General features: G+C 40.6%; 1 protein-coding gene across 5 annotated transcripts in view; it reads left to right on the top strand.

Moving 5' to 3' along the window:
• TIAM2 (TIAM Rac1 associated GEF 2) overlaps positions 1-24,251 on the top strand; it is a 227,462-nt gene that overhangs the window by 130,793 nt on the left and 72,418 nt on the right. For all 5 annotated transcript variants that reach the window (XM_034765344.1, XM_034765342.1, XM_034765345.1 and 2 more), the window contains 5 exons: positions 791-963; positions 3,180-3,404; positions 14,888-15,073; positions 16,470-16,616; positions 19,685-19,756. In XM_034765344.1, coding sequence (XP_034621235.1) covers positions 791-963; positions 3,180-3,404; positions 14,888-15,073; positions 16,470-16,616; positions 19,685-19,756 — 803 coding nt within the window. The remainder of the gene's footprint in view (positions 1-790; positions 964-3,179; positions 3,405-14,887; positions 15,074-16,469; positions 16,617-19,684; positions 19,757-24,251) is intronic.

Here is a 24,251-nt window from a genome sequence, read left to right as displayed (position 1 = left end):
ACAGTATTTGAAGATCAAAAGTACTGAGCGTCTGCTAATCCCTTTTAGCAAATATTAAGGTTTCCCAGGTGACTGGGTGAGAGAAAACTGGCTCCATAAATGATTAAATAAACACAACAGCTTCTTCAGCTGAGCAGCCTTTCTATGTGCTCTAGCCACAGAGGTTTTCAACCTTTTTTTTTCTGACCCCCCCCCCACCCCAACGTGCAATTAAAAACTCTAGGGCCCACCAGTGCCACAGCAACTACTTTTCTGCTTACAAAAGCCACAGCCGGCATTAGGGCAGTTGCCTGGAGCCCCATGCCACAGGGGCCCCCACAAAGGTACATTGTTTAGGCTTCAGCTTCAGTCCCAGGTGGTGGGGCTCAGAGTCCCGGGCTTCAGCCTCATGTGGTGAGGCTTCAGCTTTCTGCCCTGGGCCCCAGTGAGTCTAATTCTGGCCCTGCTTGGCAGACCCCCGAAACCTGTTCGTGGATGCCTGAGGGACCCCAGATCCCTGGTTGAGAACCACTGCTCTAGCATTTTGACATTCTAAGTTTACTAAGCTATAATTTATTTTTTCAGCCCAAGTCTGTCTTTCAGGAAACATTTTTCCTGTTTATTAGTTATCAGTTTTCCCTTCTTATTGACAAAGCCACCATTAACCTTTGCTTTTCTCTTGGTTTAGTAATACTTCTCTTTTAAACTCCAATGGTGGACAGCAGTGTGTCTTGCATCTTAATTCTTTATTCCTACCGCATGTAGCGTAAAAGAACTTTGGAAGCTCACTTTGTTTCTCTTTTTTTCAAAGGTTGTACCCTGCTGTTTTATGAGACTTATGGCAGGAATTCCATGGAACAGAGCAATTCACCAAGATATGCTGTGTTTGCAGAGGACAGCATAGTGCAGTCTGTCCCTGAACATCCCAAGAAGGAAAATGTGTTTTGCCTCAGCAATTCTTTTGGAGATGTGTATCTATTTCAGGTAATGATATTTTTAATTTGTCTTTATATATCATATAATTAGTAATGTGCCCTGTGCTGATTGACTGTTTGCTCCATAGCTCAGTGGTTTGAACAATGGTCTGCTAAATCCAGGGTTGTGAGTTCAATCCTTGAGGGGGCCATTTAGGGATCTGGGGCAAAAATCTGTCTGGGGATTGGTCCTGCTTTGAGCAGGGGGTTGGACTAGATGACCACCTGAGATCCCTTCCAACCCTGACATTCTCTGAAACAATCCTTCCCCTCCTGCTCCTTTACAGTCTCTTCACCTTAGTTTCATTCCACAGCTATTCCTCTTACCCTGTCTCTGTCACTCCCTTTCCCTTCCCTTTTCTTTCCATTTATCTGATCCCCTCCCTTCTGCCCCCAGAAATTGTGGAACTAACATGCTGTTTGCTGCAATCACTTTGTTCACACTCCCTGTGTGTTCTACTCCTTTACCACCCTGTGTCGGTCCCATCTATTTAGAGAGTAAGCCCTTCAGGGTAGGGACAGAACAGTCAGCTGCTCTGTATTTGTATAGTGCCTAACACAATGGGGCCCCATTCTTGGTTGGCCCTTGTAATAAACATGATTAATAGCAGTAAGCTATCTATCTGTGCTAATGTGTGTGTTATCTACATCTGTTTGTTTTTAAGACAAATCTTAGTCTGTACCTCAGACTTTCACTCAATCCTATCTTCAAGCAAAACTTCCATTGACGTGAATGGGGATTTTTGCCAGAGGGAGGACTGAGTGAAAACCGAGGCCATGTTCTCTACTCCATTAATGCTTTTTTTTTGCTGGTTGGGGAAGGGAAAGGCAAGGGGTACGTAAGAAGAGGTGGGAACAGGGAGTGTAACCCAGATGAGAAGCAGAGGAGAGGATCAGAGTCAGTCAAGAGAGACAGAAATGATGAGAATTAGACAGCCAAATGTCATGTGAGCAGTTTACCGTGTAACAGTAGAACAATGATATTCAGATAGAGGACAAAAGAGATTGAGAAATGTCTGGTCCTGACAAGGAGGAGGGCTGCAGGCATGAAATTAAAACAATACTTAACTGTGATAACTGTTGCTCCTGTCATGATTTTAGAGCTCCTCCAGGTCTGTCACTGGTCCATTCAGGTGCATGATACTTCATCAGTGAACTCAGCCAGCCAGAGCTACAGAAATAATGGAGGGGCTGGAATGGATGGGATTAAAGTAAGCAGAGTGTAACTTATGCTGTAAGGCATCTATTAGCACTCCACAGTTCTATACGGATGGACCCACCCCTGACTCCATTAACCTCAAAGGGAATTTTGCTTCCGCTAAACGTTGACGTTTGGAACCCAAAAAAGTAGTTAATAATCTAAGGAAACTAACCACTTGTCTATATTATTGGAGAGGTTCATAACGTCGAGCCATCCTCCTAAGGAAAAATACATTGCTGCAAAACTGTATTTTTTTTAATTGATGTTTGCAGACACTTTATAAAAATGCATCCTCCCTTGTCCTTCTGTGCTCCCTCCACTAATCTGTGCTTGTTTAAATATGCAGACCCCTATCCTCGGAAATCAGTTTTGTGGCCACCATCCTTGTGACCAAATCAGATTGGAGGAAACTTACTTTCATAGCCTGTCAGTTTTACTTCTTAACTGGCTGGAGGGTTGAGCTTCACCTCCACAACTCTCAGAAATGCTCTTGTGCTTGCTGATTCTACGGCACTCACAGGGCTGGCAGGACTCACAAGTGAAAGGTTGGGTGTAGCAATCATGGGGTACATCTACATTGCAATAAAAAACCCACCACATTGAGTCTCAGAGCCTGGGTCAGTTGACTCGGGCTTGCAGGGCTCAGGCTGCGGGGCTAAAAATTGCAAAGTAGACATTAGGGCTCAGACTGGAGCTCAGGTTCTGGGACCTTCCTACCTCATGGGGTCATGGAGCCTGGGCTCCACACTGAACCTGAACATCTACACTGAAATTTTATAGTCCCACAGCCCAAGTCAGCTGACCTGGGCCAGCCGGAGCATTGCCTGGGTTTTTTCATATCACGGTGTAGACATACCCCATGAGAGACTGGAGAAAAGGCTAGCAGCAACCTACTTAACTTAACTCTACACACATGCATAATTTAAAGCATCAAGCTCTTAAAAATCAAAGCACCTGACAAAAACTTTTTAGTATCACCTAAGTCCTCTTTGATTATAATGTTGCTTTCTTGATCTGTTATGTAGGCAACAAGCCAGACGGACCTGGAAAACTGGATTACAGCAATACACTCAGCTTGTGCTTCCCTCTTTGCAAAGAAACTTGGGAAAGAGGACACTGTCAGGCTTTTGAAAAACCAGACCAAGAGCCTTATCCAGAAGATTGACATGGATAGCAAGATGAAAAAGATGGCAGAATTACAGCTCTCAATTGTCAGCGACCCAAAAAACAGGAAGGCCATAGAGAATCAGGTACTACTAATAATGTATTAATTTCTGCTACTGAGTTTTGTTACACAGGCTTGACTACAAAGGCTCACCTGCTCTGGGCTCAGATTTTGTTAATGTTTCCCAGGCTTGGAGAACAAGTGTCCCTATGGATTCACACTTCAAAACAGGGAAATCACTGGCAGCTGTACAATGCCATACAAAAGACCTAGCCTGTGGTTATAGAAGCTAACTGCCTGTAAGGACAACTAATCAAGTTTCCACATATGGAAATGGATATTTCTGTAGCATGCTGCAAAAGTCAAACAAGGTCTATGTTATACTTGTGTTGGGTGAATTGCCAGACATTCCTGTCTTCTGCTCTTGTTGCTTATAGTTTATTAACTGCTCATATAAGAATTAAGAATGAAACAGCATTAACATATGGAACAAAACCAGGAGACAGTTGTGGAATCTGAATTCTTAATGTTTAGGGCGAAATCCTCTAGTCTCTTTACACAAGACTTCCAAGGCTAGCTACACAAAAGACTTAAGCACCTAACTGTCACTTTAGGAACCTCAATCTACCCTCTGAACTCTGTAGGCACCTAAAGTTGCTCGGTGCCCAATACTAATGTTGGCAGTAAAAGTTCCTCATCTGCCTATGTTTCTGCCTCTCAGCCTATGCACAGCAGCCCCACACCAGGTGTCTGGATGCCTAAGCCCCAAAGCAATGCACAAACCAAGGGAAGATAGGCATTTCTCTGCCTAACTTGCCTGCGGGGCCTGATCCAGTAAGCATGTTCAGACTTTGCCTACCCTATTGGACCCCTATAGCCATGCTTACACAAAACGCTGGGTGTGTGGGAGGAGGACCTTCCTCATAACTTTTAGCTTAGTGGCTAGGTTTCTCACCTCAGGCGTAGGAGGCTCCTGGTCCAGAATTTTGCAGAACAAATCAAAAGTGTGGATCCCAGTGACTTTTTTTTTGTTCTAAAAGTTAAGGGTGGCAACGCTCAGCATCACCACACCTAGATTCCTTTGTGAATCTAGCGCTTAGTGCCGGTTCTGCCTGGGTAAAGACCGAGGATCCAAAGTCAATTAAGTGAATAAAAAAACTTCCTTTGATTGAAGTGGGGTTTGGGTCAGGCCCTGAGTCTTGTGACCTAAACTCAGATATGAAGCCATGATTTCCAGAGGGGAGAATCTATTGTACTATACTATTTTATAACCTGCCATTCAATAATAGAAGTAATGCAGGTAAATATTTACTTATTTACCCATCCATTTAAAGGAACAGACTTTAACAGTTTAGTGTGATTCATGGTTACAGCCTTAATGAGGGCATATTAATTTCTCCTAATTACGTAGTCCAAAGTTTGAATATCTCCATTGTTTCCCAGTCTGGTTCACTGAAAAAATGGGCTGTAGTCTTTTGCAATTAAAATACATCACTGGCACTGCAGAAGATTCATTCCCATTAAACTTCTGTTTAAGAATTTCTCGCAAGGTCAGGCGAATGATGCAAAGAGTGAGTTGGATCATTCACAAACAGCGTGTAGTTTGCGCACAATGAATTCATAATGAGACTTTTCTCTGGCTTTTATCTCACTGATTGCTATATGATCTCTTATTGCAACTGCTAAATGTTTGTTGGCCATGTCACATGGGTGAGAAGGCAATAGATAACCTTGCTTTCTAAACTCTTAATTCAGAAGTCACAGCATAGGATGCATTAAAAAGACCTTAAAATATAATTTTAAAATTAATGATTTTGAAATCACATTCCTATGCTTTAATTCTGTGTAGTTTAGTTTGTTTTTACCCAGTTTCGTGAACTGTGGCACTATAGATTATGGGGCAAGTCTTTAGTCTGACACATGGGAATTTGATCATATAGCGTCAGTCTGTATAAATGGGAGTCATGTGTATAGATCACTGTGCCTCTCCTTCAGTTTTCCTATGTATCTAATATATAACATCGTAGGCTGGTACTCTATTTAATAATAATGATTTTAGTTACTCTTCCGTAGAACTTCATGTGTGAAATCTTGACCCCAGTGATGTCCATGGGAATTTTGTTATTGACTTCATTGGGCCAAGATTTCACACTAAGTGGTTAAATTTAGGGCCCAGTCCTGCACTTTGTAAAATCTCTGTGATTATTACCATCCAAGGGAAAATTCTACAATAGGAACCTACAACTCCCCAAGACTTACAGCTTCTCTCTTCCTCAACATCTGTGTTGTTAAAAAGCAAGATACTGAATGCCTCTGCTTTGGCGGGAGGGGAGTTTAGGCAGTGGGAGAGATCTACATCCCTGCAGCATGTGGTTCTTGTCACACCATTCACCAGCCTCTGAAAAGGGGTTACAGTATGGGAATCTGTACATGTGAATTTTTAAGTATGTGTACATACTGTATTTAAATGTGTGTACATATGTTTTTAAACTTTCAGGTATTTAGGAGTTTGGGGAGTTTAATAGTATTAGGTTTGAAACTTGGTGGGTTTGATTGCTAGCATTTGATAAAGAATGATTGCATTTCTAACATTTGGCAATCCAAAGAACTGTAAAGCTTAAAATAATAGTTGCCCCCTCCCCCCCAACAAAACCATCAAGAAGAAGGTGTTATTTTTATAACTCTATGCCTCGGGGCTTGTTGATATTTCGGCTGCCAGACAGGTAGCCAAAGTATCTCCTAGATCAGGGACTGCCTCCATCAGTAGATATAGTGTTTTTAGAGCCATATGGGACCCCAGTCCAGTAATAGCAGACTTAGAGCCCTCTTACAAAGAATGGTGACCCACTGCATAAGCTTTAAAAGAATTAAATCCACTGTATGGGGGAAACCCACAAAGAGTCTGCTGTAACTACAGATACAAAGGTCTTGGGAGGGGCCATATCTAATGGATAAGCTGTGAGTCTGAAATCTGTTTATGCCATTTCGTGGATCTGGGAGCTGTGATATATTTGTCTTTGTCTACGTATATCATAAATACTTTATGGGTGGGATTTTCAAAAGCACACCACCTTGAGCTAATTCTTTTCCCATTGGAGTCAATAGTAAAACTCCCACTGAGTTAAATGGGATGGGAGATAGGACAAAGTAGAGTGCTGCTGAAAATCCCATACTAAACATCTCAGTTCATACCCTTCTCAGAACTAACAGCACTAGTACAGTTACTTTTGTTCTGGAGCTGCAGTAGCATTTTGCCACCAAACATTGTAAGTGCACATTTTTTGTACATGAGGGTCTGTACATGAAGTGGGTGCATATACACTTATCTTCAGGCACAGCTTAGGCACCCACATTTAACCACTTTGGCTCACTTAATTGTTAAACATGTGTACGGTTGTGAAGTAGGCAAATAAATCATAATATATGCTACAATCATGGAGCCCAGTTTAACTATTGTTAAAGGCAATGAAAACACTCCCTTTGATGTCAATGGAAGTGGGGTCAGGTGCATGTCCAAGAGATCTTTAAATAGAATTATTTTAAAAAGAATATTGCAAAATAAATCAAAAGTAGGGGCCTGCAACTGTGCACATGGGGAACGTCTATCAGCATGAATGGAAAGTCCACTGTGGACAGAAGGCAGTATGTATCTCTTAATGTTTTTATTAATGTATTTGCTACTTTTCAATCACATGGCTGTTTCCCTCCCTGTTCCTCTTCGTTTTGTTATGAATTTCTTTTAAAAGAAAGAATGGTATGGAATAACTTCGAGTAATATTGGCTTGAATGCATTCTGGGTTTCTTTCTGCAGGTTCTAAAATGGCAGCATAATCATGTTTTTTTGAATAATTTTGATGTAGCAGACATGATTCACATTTGCTGTGGACAGTATACTTAACTCACTTGTCAGATGGTTGTGAGGAGAGGTATTTTCTTTTTATTAGCAGGCACTAAAACAATGAAACGTTAATGGGAAAAGCAGACACGTGCTTGGAATTACTTTCATGGGAGTTTTCCTAGGTTTCCTTTAGCTAAGTGTATTTTGTCTGTCACCATAAAAGCCAAAATAGCAAGATCAATAGGACTGCATTCTGCTCACCGAAAGTCATCTTGAAATATACTGTACTAGTTCCCCTTTGCCTGCCTCTACTGTCCTCTCTCTCATTGCCACTTAGAGGGCAATGCATTACATGGTTTGTTTAACATTTAACAGATTATTTTTCTGTTTAACATGTAATAGATTTCTCCTTCAGCAACAAACATTTATAAGATCATGACTTTAGTTTCAAGCTATTTTATTGTGCAAAGTGACCTCCCAAGCTCCAACTTTCCATAATTTTTTTTAAAGAATGAAATTTAATACTGTTAGATAATAACATACGTGAGTAAAAAGTCACAGTACCCGTTCTCCAAGGAAATCTTTTCCAAAGCACTTTGCTGGATCCCTGCTGTTTTTGCTGCAAGAGAAATACAGCTTTAGTTGCAATCGATCCAGTTACTTTTTTTAAAATTGGTGCACTCAGGGACTAACAATTGATATCTAGATTTATTGGGCCAGAGCATCAGGTGGTGTAAATCAGTGTCACTTCATTGAGTACAATAGATCTACACTGATTTGCACCAGCTGAGGTTCTAGCCCATTATTTTTTACTATGTAAAATTGTCCTTCTCTCCATCCTCAGTAAAATGCTTCCATTTTAGTGATAGCTCACTACTATGGAAAGAAGTAAATAGGCAGGGAGAGAAGTTAGGGAAATGTTGCTCTGATCATCACACTGGTGCATTTGCCATTTTGTGGATCCTGAATCAAGAAAGGAAATCAACCAAGGTTTTGAATAAAATATTTTCTTTAAACTTAAGATGTAGAGCATCTCTGCATTTGGAGAAACCGTGTTGGAGGCTGGAGATTATGGGCTGCAGGCTAATTCTTCTTTGCAGAAGGCAAGTTGCCTAATAAGATTGGGCCCCAATTCAGCAAGTTTCTTAAGCATATGCCTAACTTTAAGCATGTGAATAGTCCAATGGGGCTGCTCACTTGCCTGAAGTTAAGCACATGCCTAGTGTCTTACAGAATCAGGGTCTTGACACTGATGCTATGACCCTGAAATGATGACTCCTCTCCATACTGTGGTCAATATGGTAAATATTCTGTACATCTGTACTTCCAGCGATAAGAAATGACATTGATTGGAAAAAGCTAGCTGTCTGTCGTTTTTAATCCCTTTGTATTCTTTTTGTTATTTCAGGATATTTTCTTTAATGTTTCTTAACTTATTAGACAGAATGGTAAATAAAGGATACTATTGATTTTACATTAATGTTGTTTTACTGTGTTCTCTTTCATTTTTCATCTCTTTGATTTCAAAGATCTAGTGATAGCTGAAGTAACCCTTATGTTATACAAATTCCTGGAAGAGTGCCATAGTTGCTGCTTTAAGTTCTCTGTAGGAACACATGACAAAATAAAAAGATCTTTTCACAGTCCCCTGATAGTGAGTGACTCATTCATCCAGATGGGTGCAATATGGATTGTGTCTGAGAACTGAGGCATGGAATGCAAAGAGTTGTGTTGTTTGTAATGTGGTCGAAAAGCTGTTTCTATAAAACAGCAGGGTTTTTTTCTTTTAAATCCATGAGGCCATAGTAGGTTCCCCAGATCAGCTTCTAAGGATACATTCTGTCTGGAAAAAAGTCTCGGGGCAAAATCCTGCACTTCTTACTCATGCAAGTAGTCCTGTTGCAGTCATTTCTGTTAGCAAGGAGCAGAGTGTTTTGTGTATGGGGGAAAAAATCACATCAGTTTAAAGTGTTGGACAAATCTTTTCCTTCTCCTCACCTTTACTGGGGCTCCTTTTGCTTTGTTTGGTGCAACGGGAAGAATTTGTTTTAAAATCATATCATGTGTCAAGGATTTTGATTCTTTTTGTAACTCTGGCTCAGTCTGAGTACAAAGCTTTTTCATGTGAAAGTATTTAGAGCAATCTTTAAGTGTGTTTTGTCTATATTTGTCCCCTTTTCATATGAGTCAGCTCTTACTTCTGTCACCCCATTTCAGCCATTTGTGTGGAGATGGTTTTTGTTACACTGGGCTTTCCCTACCTAAAATGATCCTTCTCAGAGCTCCAGGTAAAGAGCTGCATTCAAGAAGCCAGGAATAATGCAACATATTCGTGACCAGCATCGACTGGCACTTTGGTCCAGATCCTCAAAGGTATTTAGGCCCCTAACTCCCACAGAAATCAGTGGGAGTTGGCATCTATATACCTTTCAATGTCACTTTAGGCCCTTATCTGTTAACTATTTACATATATTTCAGTCCTGTAGCAGATCCTATAGGTTGATAAAATAGCACAGATACGAACAGTGCAAGCATCTTAGCTCATCACATGCTGTAAGGGTGTCATATATTTTACCCTTTAGTTGTTTTCCAATTTCTTAATAGATTTTTCTCTGATCTAGGAGCCATTTCTCCTAGTGATCCAAGAGCAATCCTTGCTTCCCAAATCCTTTCCAAGCCTCCTTCCTCTTGCACCTCAGCTATTGAAGCGTCTTCCTCCCCAGTCCAGGTATCTGCTGCAAAAATAATCCATCTTGCCTAGCACTCTAACCATGTTCAACCACTCTACAATTCCTTTAGTGGCCCTCAGCCTAAATCATTCAAGTACCTCATCCATGTCTTCAAGATCTGCCACAATTTATCTCATTTCTATCTTTCTGCCTTTGTCTCATTTTTTTTCTCTCAAGGCACTTACGTGGATGCTCCCTTTGTTTTTCTCCCATGCTCACCTCTCTAAAACTGGACCTCTGTTTCTGACTATAATGTATACAATGCCAATCCCTGTCCTCTTTTAACTCCCTTTCCAAAACCTACTTCTTCAAGGAGATTTATAACCTCTGGCTGAGATTTTAAAACCAATGGGACTTGGATGCCATTGATGGGAATTGAGCATCCAACCCCCCCTAGTTGGCTTTGCAGATCTCCGTCTATCAATCAAAACATTTACTATTAGGAACAAAATACTTGCGGTTACCTGGAAGAATTCTAGCTTGCCATGTGGCCAGGCAATCTGACTGTCCTCTCCTTTGTCCTACCTACAATTGATAATGGCTGGGTGGATGGCCAGAAGTGTTTTCTGTTGTGTTGTGTATGGGTTTTTTTTTTTTTTTTTAATGTCTCAAAACCATCAAGTCTGTTTAGCCAGCCAATCATACATGTAACCACCTACCATACCCATTATCATTCTTCTCCTCCTTCCATTCCCTGCTATTGTTTGTTGCATTGACTTTTTTTTTACCTCTTGTCTTAAATTAGAAGTAGGGGCTATTGTGTATGTGCATCATGGGGTTAAATCCTCTAGTCTTAACTCAGGCTGAAATCAATGGGATATTTGCCTCATTCAAGTTAAAAGCAGAGTAAGGATTGTAGCTGCTAGCCCATGGATTGTAATTAACATGTTGGACCAGGATGAGTTTTACTTTGAAGTTGTTGCTTTTTACATTGGAAGTTTTCCCCTTTAGTCTTCAAGTGTATAAATCATGGGCAGGGAGAATTATCGTAGTTTAAAAGGTTTAGACAAGTAGCAGCTGGTATTGGTTCACAGTCTCCAATTGGTTCCAGACATCCTTGGTTTTGATAAGACTACAAGACAATCCCTGAAATTCCTTGCCCACAGCTTTTGCTAATGCCATTAAACGTAACATCATGATTACTGGTGCTTTTGGAGTTGATTAGCTAGCATCCTGCGTGGCTGATAAACACAGTCATGTAATCCTTTCTCCAGAAGATCCTTGCATCATCTCTTCCTGTCCCTCCCCAATTTTAGCTTATATTTATTTAAAATATATTTCTGTAGAAAAGCTTACGTGGAATTTTCAAAGGAGTTTAAGGAACTTTGGTGCCTAAACTCCATGATTTTCTGAGAGTTGGTGGGCCTAATTCCCTGAGTGTCCAGGAAAATCCCAACTCTGTTAAATGTGGGATTTTCAAATATATTCAGACTCAGCCTAACTTTGCCTTCTTTGAAAACTCCCATCACTACTGTGGGAGCTGACAATGGCAACAGCTGAACGTTTTTGAAAATTCCATTCTAAGGCGTGTCTGCACTGCAGTTGGGAGGTGTAGACTTACACAGGCTAACTCTGCTCAAGGTAGCATGCTAAAAATAGCAGTGTAACTGCAGCAGCTCGTGCTGCAGCTTGGGCTAATCGCTCAAGTACAAGCCTGTCCAAGACCCCAGCTATGCGCTTTGGAGGCTAGCCCAAGCTGCTGTCTGTGCCAGTGCTATTTTGAGCAAAGCTTATGCATGTACTTCTACCCAAGCTGGGAGTCACACCTTTCAGCTGCAATGTAGACAAATCCTACGTGAAAAGACAGACCTGAGCTTTTTATTGTTGTGGAAAGCTTGGAACACACTTTCATTCTGTGGACATCACTGTATGGAGAGGGAAGACTATTGTTGAACCAAATACTATATTACCCCATCCATGAAGTAGAGGTAGATGGAAAAGTGTCATATTAAGTGTGTCTGGTGAAAGGAGTTGAAGTAAAGTGAAGCTTAAAATAAAGAACAATCATAAAATAAATCCAGGGTGAGTGGTGAGGGGAAGAGTTCCTTGAAGGATTTATGCACAAGCATACATACATGTGTTTAAAATTTGTTTCTGGTGAGACTAAACTAGGTATTTTCCTTATGTGAAGGGTATCTCTCTGTCTTATTTGTGTATCTCTTTTCTGTGACCTAAAACTACATTTTTAAGAGAAGAACACTCCTCAAAGTTTTTTTTTCTTTCTGGATTTACATAACAAAGTTTTTCTGATCAAGGATACTCTGAGATGGTATGTCACAGAAAAATTGGAGGTTCTCTTTTTGGCTCTTTTTCTAAAGAGCCCGAGAAGCAGATAACTCTGATCTGTGTAATAATGGTGCCAACTTTATGTTTGTGAACACGTGTGTGAGGGGAGGAGTGGAGCGACAATAAATGAGGAACTCAAAGTGAATCCAGAACATTTAGTGGCTCCTCACTCAGTTGCAGTACAGCTCCTACCACCGCCATCACTCATCTTTCTTTATGATAAGAAGCCTGATTTACCCCTGCATTACTCCATTTTTTCACCCATGAAATTAACAGAGTTGCACCAGCATAAAACTAAAACAATGCAGTGGTGAATTGAGGCATTTCTGTTGTCTGCAGGAGATGAAAAAAAGACAGTACTCCCAAACACTGGTAGCTCTGTTACAGGAGACTTTCTATGGTACCTCTATTTATGGAATAATTGCAATAGCAAGAAAGAGAATTAAAAAAAAAAATCCATTACCGTGGGAAATGGTCATTTTCCTGTTCAATGGAGCACAGACATTAAAACAAACATTTGGAGAAAACAAAAAGGGGTGTGCATCAAACATGCCACAACATATCCTACTTCTTCAGAATGAATAATGTATTTGGAACCTCTGGTGTCTCACGCCAGTATGTAGCTGGCAACTCAAGACTTGTCTACCTGAAGTATTTTTGCGCTGGAGAAGCTACACTCCCCTCATGCAGGTGTCATGCTACACTATTGTAAAGCAGGGTTTATACCAACAGGACTTATTGTGCTTTCAAATGCCATTGCAAAAATTAGTGATGTAGAGGAGCCCTAAGAAATGTATAAGAAATAAGGCAGCAGGGCAGGAGAAAAGCAGTCTCACAACTCAGAGAGCTATTAGCAAGTTAAAGCAGAAATGAAAAACCGATTGCAAAAATTAGGATATTGCGTAGCTTATCCAGAATTATCTGTTTTATTTTTTATTATTGAATCATTTCCTTGGTTACATTGCTTGTGGTTGTGTCACTCATAAAGCATTAAGGACTAGGTAAGGGTGACTTGTCTGTGGATGACCTTGAAATGAAATGAAATTGAGACGTCTATCAAGAAAATATGGTTGTTCCAGTATTTTCCTGAAGCAATACTTAACTACCTATGTGCACTCTTCCTGAAGTGCATTGGGGAGAGCAGCATTCAGAAGGAGCCAGCAGAATTTAGCAGTGTAACAAACTAGGCAAGGAAGTCATTCATTTCTTTCTAATATTTGGTGACATGACAAGGAAACTGATCTGATTTCGCTTCAAGCCAAATGTGTTAGTCAATCGGTGCACCTAGAATTTTTATACCCATGTGATCAGCTTGTCCTGTAGGCAATAAATGATTGAAAGGTACTTATCCAGATTGAATTTTTAATAGTTCTAGAATTCAGATGATAGCATTTTTCTAAGGGTATGTCTACACGTAAAATGCTACAGCGGCACAGCTGCGCCACTATAGTGCTTCAGTGTAGACACTGCCTACACCAGTTGATTCTCCCATCAGTGTAAGTAATCTAGCTCCCCAAGAGGCAGTCACTAGGTCGATGGAAGAATTCTTCTGCTGACCTAACACTATCAGCATGGGGATTTAGGTCAACATAATTATGCTGCTCAAGGGGGTGGATTTTTCACATCCCTGACCAATTTTCTAGTCTAGACTAGGCCTAAGTGTGGCCATGGTTAACTTGCAAAATACAGCTGCTCTTTTCTGTTGAGTCATGTAATGTAATGTAATATATAATACACACATAGTCAGCCTGATTCTACCTGCACTTACACCTCTCTAAATCAAGGAATTTACACTAGTGTAACTAAGGGCAAAATCTGGCCCACATACATTATGTAAATGTCTGTGCTTGTGCACATATAGACACACACAAAAGCCCAAGCTTCAAGTTTGGGTACTTATGTTCAGTGTTCAGTATCCAGTCCAGCATTTGGATCTTCAGTTTGAAATTTATTCATCTAAGTTCACACCTTAAATGAACATTTATTCACTTTGAACTCCTCAGGTTAGGATTTGGGTGCCTAATTTAGTTTAAAAATTGGACTCTCAGCAAGCATGTTTGTGTGTATTTAAATATTTAAATATGTTTATATTGTATTAAGCAAATACACTCTTCATTGCAGCAGGCTCTATATTATATATAAGGCTTATAATGTATTTAATTCACATTTACAGTATGATTAGGTATAGGAAATGGTTTAACTGTTAATAGGAGTAAGACCCAGACATGCTGATGTTACCAGTTGCTACTTTAGGAATGGGGAATTCAAAAGGAAGAGCACTAAAAGACCAGCAAAACCCCTCAACATTGCTACTTGGATGATTGATTTAGCTGAGTCATGCAGCTTTGCTTTTAGGCAACCAAACATAGAATCTAAGCTCATAAAAATGTAGGAAACAAAATTAATCAATTTTCTTGAAACTTCATGAACCACAAGGATTTGTTTTTATGTAATTGCTTCTGTGGGAATCAGGCTACCCATGATACATTCATCTTGTCAGTATATATTTAGGACCACCAGCTTTGTTTTATTTCAAGCCATTTTTTGAGTTGTAACACAATATGACTGAATGTGTTTTGGCAGGGGGAAAACTAATCCAATCCATATATCTCCAGATGAAAGTAATTTACTAGAAGTTTGTGGAAGAGCTCACATTTTCAACGAGACCCACAAAAACATTTTTTCTTCTAATTGTCCCTCTTTATATCTAAATAGATCCAGCAATGGGAGCAGAATCTAGAGAAATTTAACATGGACCTCTTCAGGATGCGCTGCTACCTGGCGAGTCTACAAGGTGGAGAGTTACCAAACCCTAAGAGCCTTCTGGCTGCCACCAGCCGTCCTTCAAAACTGGCACTGGGGAGACTGGGCATCTTCTCAGTCTCCTCCTTCCATGCACTGGTGAGTGTGACTGCACTTTATGTGACTGTGTTATAGAAAGGTCTGGTTACCTTATCACTAGTGATTTAGTTGTATGAAGAGTAAAGCCAGGGAAACTCTCACAGACACGCGCTCACACAGTGCCAAACCCACCAGCTGCCAAAGAAACCCTGTTAGTTTGCGGACTCTAAATGTTTAGGAATTATCTTGCCCAGAGACAGACTTTGGGACCTGGAAGCATTGGGCCATGCTTTCTTTTGCCCCAAATTTGGGGACTCCGAAATGTTGAGGCTTATCTCAGCTTTCATTTAAAACAAAAAGACCACCTTGTAAGTTTCTGACCCTCTTCTTTGCAGAGATGGGCTTGAAAATGTCAACTTATCATTGTGGAAGGTTTGCCACAGTGATTTTTTTTTCTCCCTTAACTTCACAGAAAAACTTTTATATAAATTAAATACATTAAATTGGGGTGAGGGCTGGAGTCAATATTTTTAAAAGTGGCTAGTGATTTTGGGCCCATCAGTGTTGAGCTGCTCATCTTAAAACAGCTTAAAAGAGCCTGATTTTCAGAATGTGCCAAGCACCCTCCATCTGAAAATCAGGCCTCTTTACAGTGTCAAGTTCTGCCCCCCAAAGTGTGTGTGTGTGGGGGGGGGTATCCAAAATCATTACACTTTTGAAAATCTTGTTGTCAGTCTGCAAAAAATAATAGAGCAGATCCTTAGCTGTTGTACGCTGTCATACCTTTCAACAGACCTACCATAGTTGCACCAGCTGAGAATCTTCCCCCACCTCTCTAATCCTTGCCAAAAATCCTAAGGCTGATCACAATGAGCAGGACTGGATCACATTTGGTGTGGTAGAGAATGAGGGTGAAAAAGAATTTTGAAGGTCCACTTTGAAATATTAAGGCAAGCTTTGTCACAGACAGGGACTATATTTCTCTCTTGCACATGTGTGCGCGCTCGCTCGCTTTCTCTCTCTCTTTTTGCCCGTGTAGCTAGTGTTATTGTTTGCTAATCATGCGGTGTGACAATATGCTGTTATCTTGCATGCTTGAGACTTTTGTGTGCCTTCCTTCCTTGAGGAATTTAACATCTAAATCATGGCTGATCATTCTTCCTTGGGATCTTTGCAATAACTTCTTCAGTTGCACAGTTTATGGCCTTGTACTAGCACTAGCTTGTTGTGGGGCAGAGCAATATTTTCTCAGTATCTTCCCTACCTTGACTTTTTTACATCATATTTCTTCAATTGTCACTTTGTATTAATAAAAAAAGGAGCAGCGGTGCAGAAGGTTTGGGACCATGTTGAGATAAACTGAAATAACCCTCATTTGATGTCTCATTATAATTACTTTGGATTTATCTTGCTGTTATATGATCGAGATGTGAAGGCTTGTATGTATGTTTAATAGATCTGCTCCAGGGATGAGGCTGCTCTCAGGAAACGAACCCTGTCTCTGTCACAGAGGGTACGAAGTAAGAAGGGCTTATTTTCCTCGCTCAAAGGGCTAGACACTTTGGCAAGAAAAGGGAAAGAAAAACGACCTTCAGTAACTCAGGTAAATGCCAGTTTAAAATTATTAAAAGGCTTGTAAATGACAGTACTGTAAAATTAAGTTCCTATTGCTGTGTGTACATTGGTGAATTAGAGAGATTCTGACCCACAGGAGTAGAAAGTCAGTGGCTCTAGACAAGCAGGGCCTGAGGGTGTAGTGAGGGCAGTGCACTCTGCAAGGGGAGGTGGAGATGCCTGCAGCAATACTTTGGAGTGACCTCATGTGGCGGACATGCAAAGCAGCCCTGCTGGGTCTTGAGGAGAGCTTAGGCTCCGGTGCTCCTTCAGCCAGAGAGGAAAGGATGTGATGATCTAGGGGGCTAGATTTTCAGCTGGCATAAATCTGCACAGCTCCACTGACTTCAATGGAGTTACTTCAGTTTGCACCAGATGAGGATCTGGCAGGGTTTTTCTGAATTGTACAGGCAGTAAAGGAAAGGAGAGAGGGAGTGGGGGTATCCCCAAAAACCCAGACAGAAACTTTTAACTGTCGTAGGGGAGGCAGGCTCATGCACACATTCAGAATGCTACTGTTTTCCATAGCGTTATGCGTGCCTACCGTGTCAGTAGGGCTCATTTTGTAAAACCAGCTATGTGGGTCATTCATTAGTCCATCTTATTCTTCTGTTATTCCCCCAGTCTTGCATTTTACTTTTATTAAACAAAAATCCCAGATCATGTAGCATTTGAAAATTGGCTGCCGCAAATACACCAGTAATTTGCTTTCAGACTTTTTAAACATGCCCATCCATATTCATATCACAATAGCCCGAGAGCTGATGTAATAGATTTAATATTGCACATTAATGTGTCTGAGTTTTATAGTCTAGCAGTTCATATTCTGAATGGGTAAATATTTATCTACATGATAGACTAAGGGTGTAGTCTATTGGGTAGTGATATATTTCAGCATATCAGAGAGATGTGCTTTCATGATGAACGTAGGTAATAAATGACTGTGAGACCCAAGCCTGACTGAGCCCCTGGCTAATATCTGTAGGGCTGGGAAGAGACACAGTGCATCCCCTGCCCACTATCCCTCCCTATCCTGACTCCATATGACTCCCCTTCATGCCCCAGACCCTGTGGAGAGGCCTCCACAGAGTTCAGACGGGGGATTGTGTCACCAAGGCAGCTATATCCCTTCTTTTTTGAGCGGAAGGGGGGAAATCTAAACATGGAGAGGAGGGCGCCTCCACACTCAGATTTGCAGGCAACAATCTGGGCAAAATGCTCCTTTCATTACCCTCACTGCAGGGAATTCGCACCAAGGGCTGGAACAAGCTGGCCCCAAATAAATCTCAGTTTTCATAGACTTTTTTTGTTTTAAATTTACTTCACTTTTTATTTAAAATCCAACTGTAAAACTAAGGAAAAGTAAACACTAAGTACTGTGTGTCAGTAATACTAGGGCTCTGACTCATGACCATAAAAGTGAAGAATTTAAGAATGATGGCTGAAATTTTGACACACTGACCCTCACAGTGTGCCATAGAGTTGCATAGCCATATAGATAGAGCTATTCAGGGCCCGATCCTGCCTTCCTTGTGTACCTGTTGAATCCGGTAGGAATTTGGGATGAGCAGGGAAGACATGAGTGAGTGCTGTGTTCACAGTGCTGTGGTTCCGAATCATCAGATTGTGAGTTAAGAAGAGGATGTCAGCCTTGACTCTGAATCTCCTTGTTTTCATTTATTTAATTCAAATTGAGTGTGGTTGTTCAAAATACTTTAAGCAGAAAGTCAGATAGCATACTCTCAAACCTTTTAAAGTCTTTTTTATCTTCAGCCCAATTTTATTTTATGGCATTAATTTAAAGTCCACCCTGGGAAGATTTCCAATATAAAATTGAATGAAGGGGTTAGTATTTTGTTCCCCCATTATTTAGAAACCAATCCATTATGGAAACTGAATCCTGGCAGATGGGTGATATCAAGATTCACATTATCCCTGGTCTCTGAAACAGTTTCTGTTTCTTTGATTCTAAATTGCAAACTATTTCAAAAAGTCATACAAATAAGATACCTTGATTAGAGCTCTGAGTGGAACATGGGAAAGGAAGTTCATAAGTGTTGCTGTTTAGTCACATTTCAATACTCCATCATGTACACATGTCAAGAGAAGAGAGTTTGGGATTGTCTTCTGTATTTTAAGACATTTAACGGGGATGATCCAAAAACCAACACTTTCTAACAACAAAGTTAGTATCTGATATTGTCCTACTTTGCTGATATCAGAAGTGAGCTAAAAATTACATTTTGTTTACATATGCCTTTTCGGGGATTGGTCCTCTTACTTACAAGTGATAAAGCCATGAATGAAGTATTCAGGTCTGTCTATCTAGATACTATATGACACTAATCACCATAACAACTGAGTGTATCCATAATCGTGAATGGCTTTTTTTTAGCCTCCCAGCAACTGTGAGTTAGGTAAGCTTTATCCCCACTTTGAGAACGTTAGCCTTAATTTCTCCATGCCTCAGTTTCCCATCTCTAATGTGTGGATAATACTCTGCTACCATTGCTTGTTGTTGGTACTTGTTTAGTCTTCTTTCTATAAAGACAGACTTCTCTTACAACCATGAGTCCAAGCTAATGTGTTTTAGAAAACGACAACATTTATTTAGAATAGCGTTTCTATAAATAATAGTGACATGATTTGGCATGATGTGGTATTTCACAGGCTACCAGGACTGGAAACTGTTGGCCAGAGGGTTAATTTGCCACTTGAAGATACTAGATAAATGCAACTTATCATGTGGATATAAGCAGCATATATAGATAGATAAGAGTGAGGGAGTGTGAATGTGTGTGTGGCCTTATAAGAGGAGTCTTGCTGCAGCATTCACTATGGAGAGAGCATGGATGTTATAATATATTCTCTTAGTCAAAATAAAATGGTAATGTGTTGCAAAAATAATCTATTCTCAGGTTGGTTGGTTAATGGAATGATATTTTGTTACCTTTCATCTTTGTTTAAGCACAAGAGATTTAGCTGTGTTGGAAATTAACCTTATATGTTACATAGCACTTTGTTTGATTATTTATCTGTGCATTTGTTTTAATTTAGATTTTTGATTCAACTGGGGGAAATGGATTTGCAGGCACACAGCTACTCCAGAAATCATCCAACTCTACTGAGGTAAGATGAGCTAGTCTTTGTACTGCATCGTTAAATTTACTTTTAAAGTTCTGAAGGGATGTCACATAAGTATATGAAAAAAGCTACTTCAGAAACTTTATTGAATATCATCTGGTATTAGTTGACAGAACCACAATTTGATTTATAATCTGTTAGGGGAAACCACTCCGACATGGATTTTTAAATGTGTAAGGTAGACTTTTCCCTTAACTAAAACTTCCTATATCATCCTGATCCCCACTGCTGTGTGTGTGTGTGTGTGTGTGTGTGTGTGTGTGTGTGTAAGTATTCATTTCTTTTATAGTATAGCCTAGACCAAGTTATTACTGGATTTTTGCTCGCCATTTGCCAAGAATTAGTTTGACAGAACCTGTATGTTTAAAGATTAAGAAACTGTAATATTACAGAGCCTGTATTTTCAGGTAGAAAGACAGAGAACCAAATGTGCCTGGCCCAGCATACATGTGGGAGGGGATGTGGTGGAGGGCAGTAGAACTCTCCCCCACTTGCAGTAGCCTGCGTAGTGGCTGGTCACAGTCACAATCCTCCTCCTTAGTGCCTGCTGGGATGCAAACCACTCTAAAGGAGAAGGGAGGAGATAGGGTTATGGGGAACTGACCTCTACCCTGGCCGCACAATTGTCTAGGAGCAGAAAAGAGCATGGTCCCCCCCTCCCCCCTTCCTCTGAGGTGATGTCGCTCTGCACTGCCCCTGAAGCAGAGCAGTACACTGCATAACTGCCACAATTCAGTCCTTACTGTTTCAATGTTAGTTGTATTTGCAGGTACAATTAGGACTTAAAATGTACTGTAGAATCTGGATGGCATCAGGGTCATTTTGAGGGCTTTCCAGCTCCTCTCCCTTCTTAGGCTTGTGCAAATATTCCCCTCTAATTAAGATGATCACATTTAGTTTTGTTGCATGGCTTGTTTCTGTGAGCTTATACTTTTAATTCTTATCTGTTAAGCAGAGATTTTTACAAAACATCAGAGACCTTCTTAATTACTCTTCTGGCCTATCATTCATTTGCGTGCCTAAAATCACTGGCAGCAAATGACTCGTATTCTTTCAAGCTGCAGACCTTTGTTTGCTATAAGGACAAAGCAAGTGAATGCCAAATATCTCCCCTCCTGCTATGCATGGCAAGGAAGTTCTCATTGGTTTAAAAGAGAGAGGGCAGGACTAGCCTTTGGTCAGTAAACTAGGTTGATCCAAGTGGTTGGAACAGGCGTGGGCAAACTACAGCCTGTGGGCCAGGTCCGGCCGTTTTAAGTCCACGAGCTCCCGTTGGGGAGCGGGGTCTGGGGCCGCACCACGCAGCTTGGCCATGCTAACCCATTTTTTATGGATTTGTAATCCAGACAGAAAAAGCCCTCTCCATGCAAACTTGCTTTTGTGTGAGCAGGATGTAGGGCCAAACCAATTGGTAGAATTGAGGCAGATTTGTTGACGGATTGCTGTAATAGCAGTATAAGCCACAGGAGTCATGCCTGGTGCAACCCTTCTGAGGGTTTGCAGTACTAAGGATCAGGATTCTAGGGCTTAATTTTGATTAGAACATAGTTTGGTTCCCTTGAGTATCCCTCTGGACTAAAAGTCATAGTTTCTCTCCACTTTACCCTTTCACTCACTCTCATTCCCTGGACCAGGTCATCCCCTAATGTAATTTTAAGTTTTAAAGAGCTAAGAAGAAATTATGCCACAGAACTATGCTCCCTATGAATTTGTCTACCTAGTATTAGATGAAATCTGCATTTAGAATGAAACATTGCACTTAAAAATGACTATAATGAAAAGCTGTAATGCAACTCTTGATGCTACATAACATTTGAGACTTGGGAAAAGTTTGTTATAGCTCATGGCTTTTTATGCTGTAATTTCCAGTTATGATGAGCTGTATGGTTTACTTCCCTCTTGTGAGTATTCATTTAGTGGCAAGATAATAAAGAAATATAAATATAGATTTCCATAGAATTATGCAAAAAGTTATACCACAGAATTTTCCCAATGATGGTACCAAACCCTAGAGTGTTGTTGTGCCTATGAAAATCATCTCTAACTCATGTGTTCTTTGATGAAAAAAATCAATGAAAACAACTGTTCTTTCAGCTGTGTAATGCCTGTTATTTGCAGAATACTGTGGGAGGAGGGGGAATATTTATAGAAAGTCACCCCTCTCTTTTCAATAGGCAGTATACATACGATACATTGTAATAATATGGGATTTCTGGGTCAAATCATCCCCTATAGAGAACTTACAATTCCCTCTGAATTATTCCATTGGGTGTGGTGTGAGGTTTGCCTCCTTCCCCACATCCCACAGAACTGATTGTAACAAATCTGTGCTATAGAAACCAGACACAACAGGATTCTGGCCTCTAAACCTGAGCCTCCTGGTTCCCTCAGGTCTCCCTGACTCATGTCTCCTGAAAGAGTAATGCTGCCATGGCCTTCATGCCAGCCATTGACTCTAGCCCCTCTTCCGACTTCAAGGCCAGGGGATTCACTCTGCCATGGGCTACACTGAATAACCCCAAACTGAATAAAATGCATGCGGTTACAATACTCTCACAGGGCTGGGAGGGAGAGACAGCAGACAACCCCTGCCATATCCTTGCACCACTTGCCCCTATCCTCCAAACAGGCAGAACCTGAAAAATGCTGAGCTGAGGGGTTTTTGAAGGGGTTGCAGGGAAGAAAGGAATAATCTATGGTCTTTCTTTGCCCTTTCATGCTACCTCAGTACATCTGAGTCCTTTCCACTCATGGCAGCAGAGGGATAACAAATCTAGACCTATGGCTGCTAAATATGCAAAAGTGGGGCATTTGTTTCTAGACTTTTTAAGGGTTCAAAATATGGCCTATGCATTTTTTTAAGATCCCGATATTTTGATGAATCTTACTACAATTCAGAAGTGAGTCATCATAACTCTCAAAACCATTAAGGTTGGAGTCAACCCAGTTTCATTAGCCAATTTCAAATAAAAATCGAAAACAATCAAAACCTTTCATAAGATGCTTCCTGGCGAATGCAGTAAAATACAAGTAGTGAAGTGTTCCTGGTAGCTTTTCTGAGGTGTTGCTTATGAAGATGGTGACAACAAACAGAGAAAGATGGGAAAATCATGAAGTATCCTATTGCTCCTCAAGCAGCACTGTGGCATAGTGTATGACAGTCTGAAAGTCCTGGCACGTGTTGCTGGAAAACTGGATGGGTTGTTGTAGCTTTATGTGGCAAGGAATGAATGAAGTATTGTAGTATTAGTCACTGCAGGCATAACAGAAAAAAAATCTCATTTAATGTCAGAGTTTCTGAAATGGAAAATGTGGGTGAAGCAACAGTATCTTGACCACAGCTAAGGAATATGTTTGTAGTTTAATATAGAAAGACTTAAGTTTTCCTCACATCAGGCCCTTAGTAATGCTTATGTTTGAGCATCAGTATACATGGTAAACAGATTATTTTGGATCCCTAGCAGTTTATGTTGGTTAATAAAACTCTGAATCCTATAATTTAAAGGGGATTGTGTTGGGGTGGGGGAAGATGCCTTTAAATAATGTTTTCCCCCATCTTACTCCTCTGTTGAATTTTTCTCCACCAATGATTGTACTGAGATTGATTTATAATGGGCAGACTGAAGGGCTGATTTCCCTTCAATAATCCAACTGATAATTGCAAACCACTGAATTGCTAGTAGCATCTCTGAATTGACATACAGGGTTGCTTCACCTTGCTCTCCAGGAAGCACACTGAGAATTAACAGTTTGATACATGATATCAGGATTCTTAATTCTTGCAATTTGTCTTTCTTGCTTTATCTCTTTTTCATCATTTGTACAGTTGTAGAAGTTCATAGTTGATTCCTATCCTCTTGGCTTCTCGGTGCTTTCTGATGTGAGTATAGTTCTATAGGAATTATCATCCTATAATATAGCAACTGTTCTGTACGAATTATGGTACAACAATCAATGAGGGAGAATCTCAGCAGGTATAAATTGTCATAGTTCCATTGACTACAGGAAAGCCATGACAATTGACACCAGCTGAGACTCTGCCCTTAGTATCATTTTTCTAGCTGGTTGTTTGCCACTAGGAAAGTATGATTTTTGAAAGTCATCAAAATGTGGCTCTTTATAAAATAATTCCTGCTTCAGGCTTCTAATCTGGCTGGAATTTATATTTATGGGTAATGTGGTAAATACACTGATGTGGCTGTTTGATATGCCATTTTTACTGCCGTGATTGTCATGCATGTTAAGAATAACAATGACATTGTTATTATTTGTTGAGTGTGGTCATTATGTTTGGTGCTGGGCCAATAGAGAGGGAAACGCAGTCCCTGCCCAAGGCAGCTCCACTATAAGGATTCCATTGTGGCTTTTAATCACAGCCCTGCACTGGGACCCTGGGGCTGCACGGCCCCTGCAGGTGCTCCGGGCAGAATTGCATCTCCCAGGTTTCCAAGTGTACAAAAGGTGTGCACACACTGTTACC

This window comes from Trachemys scripta, chromosome 3 (genome assembly GCF_013100865.1).
Source record: "Trachemys scripta elegans isolate TJP31775 chromosome 3, CAS_Tse_1.0, whole genome shotgun sequence".
Classification (NCBI taxonomy): Eukaryota; Metazoa; Chordata; order Testudines; family Emydidae; genus Trachemys; species Trachemys scripta.
This window is presented reverse-complemented; position numbering and strand designations above follow the sequence as displayed.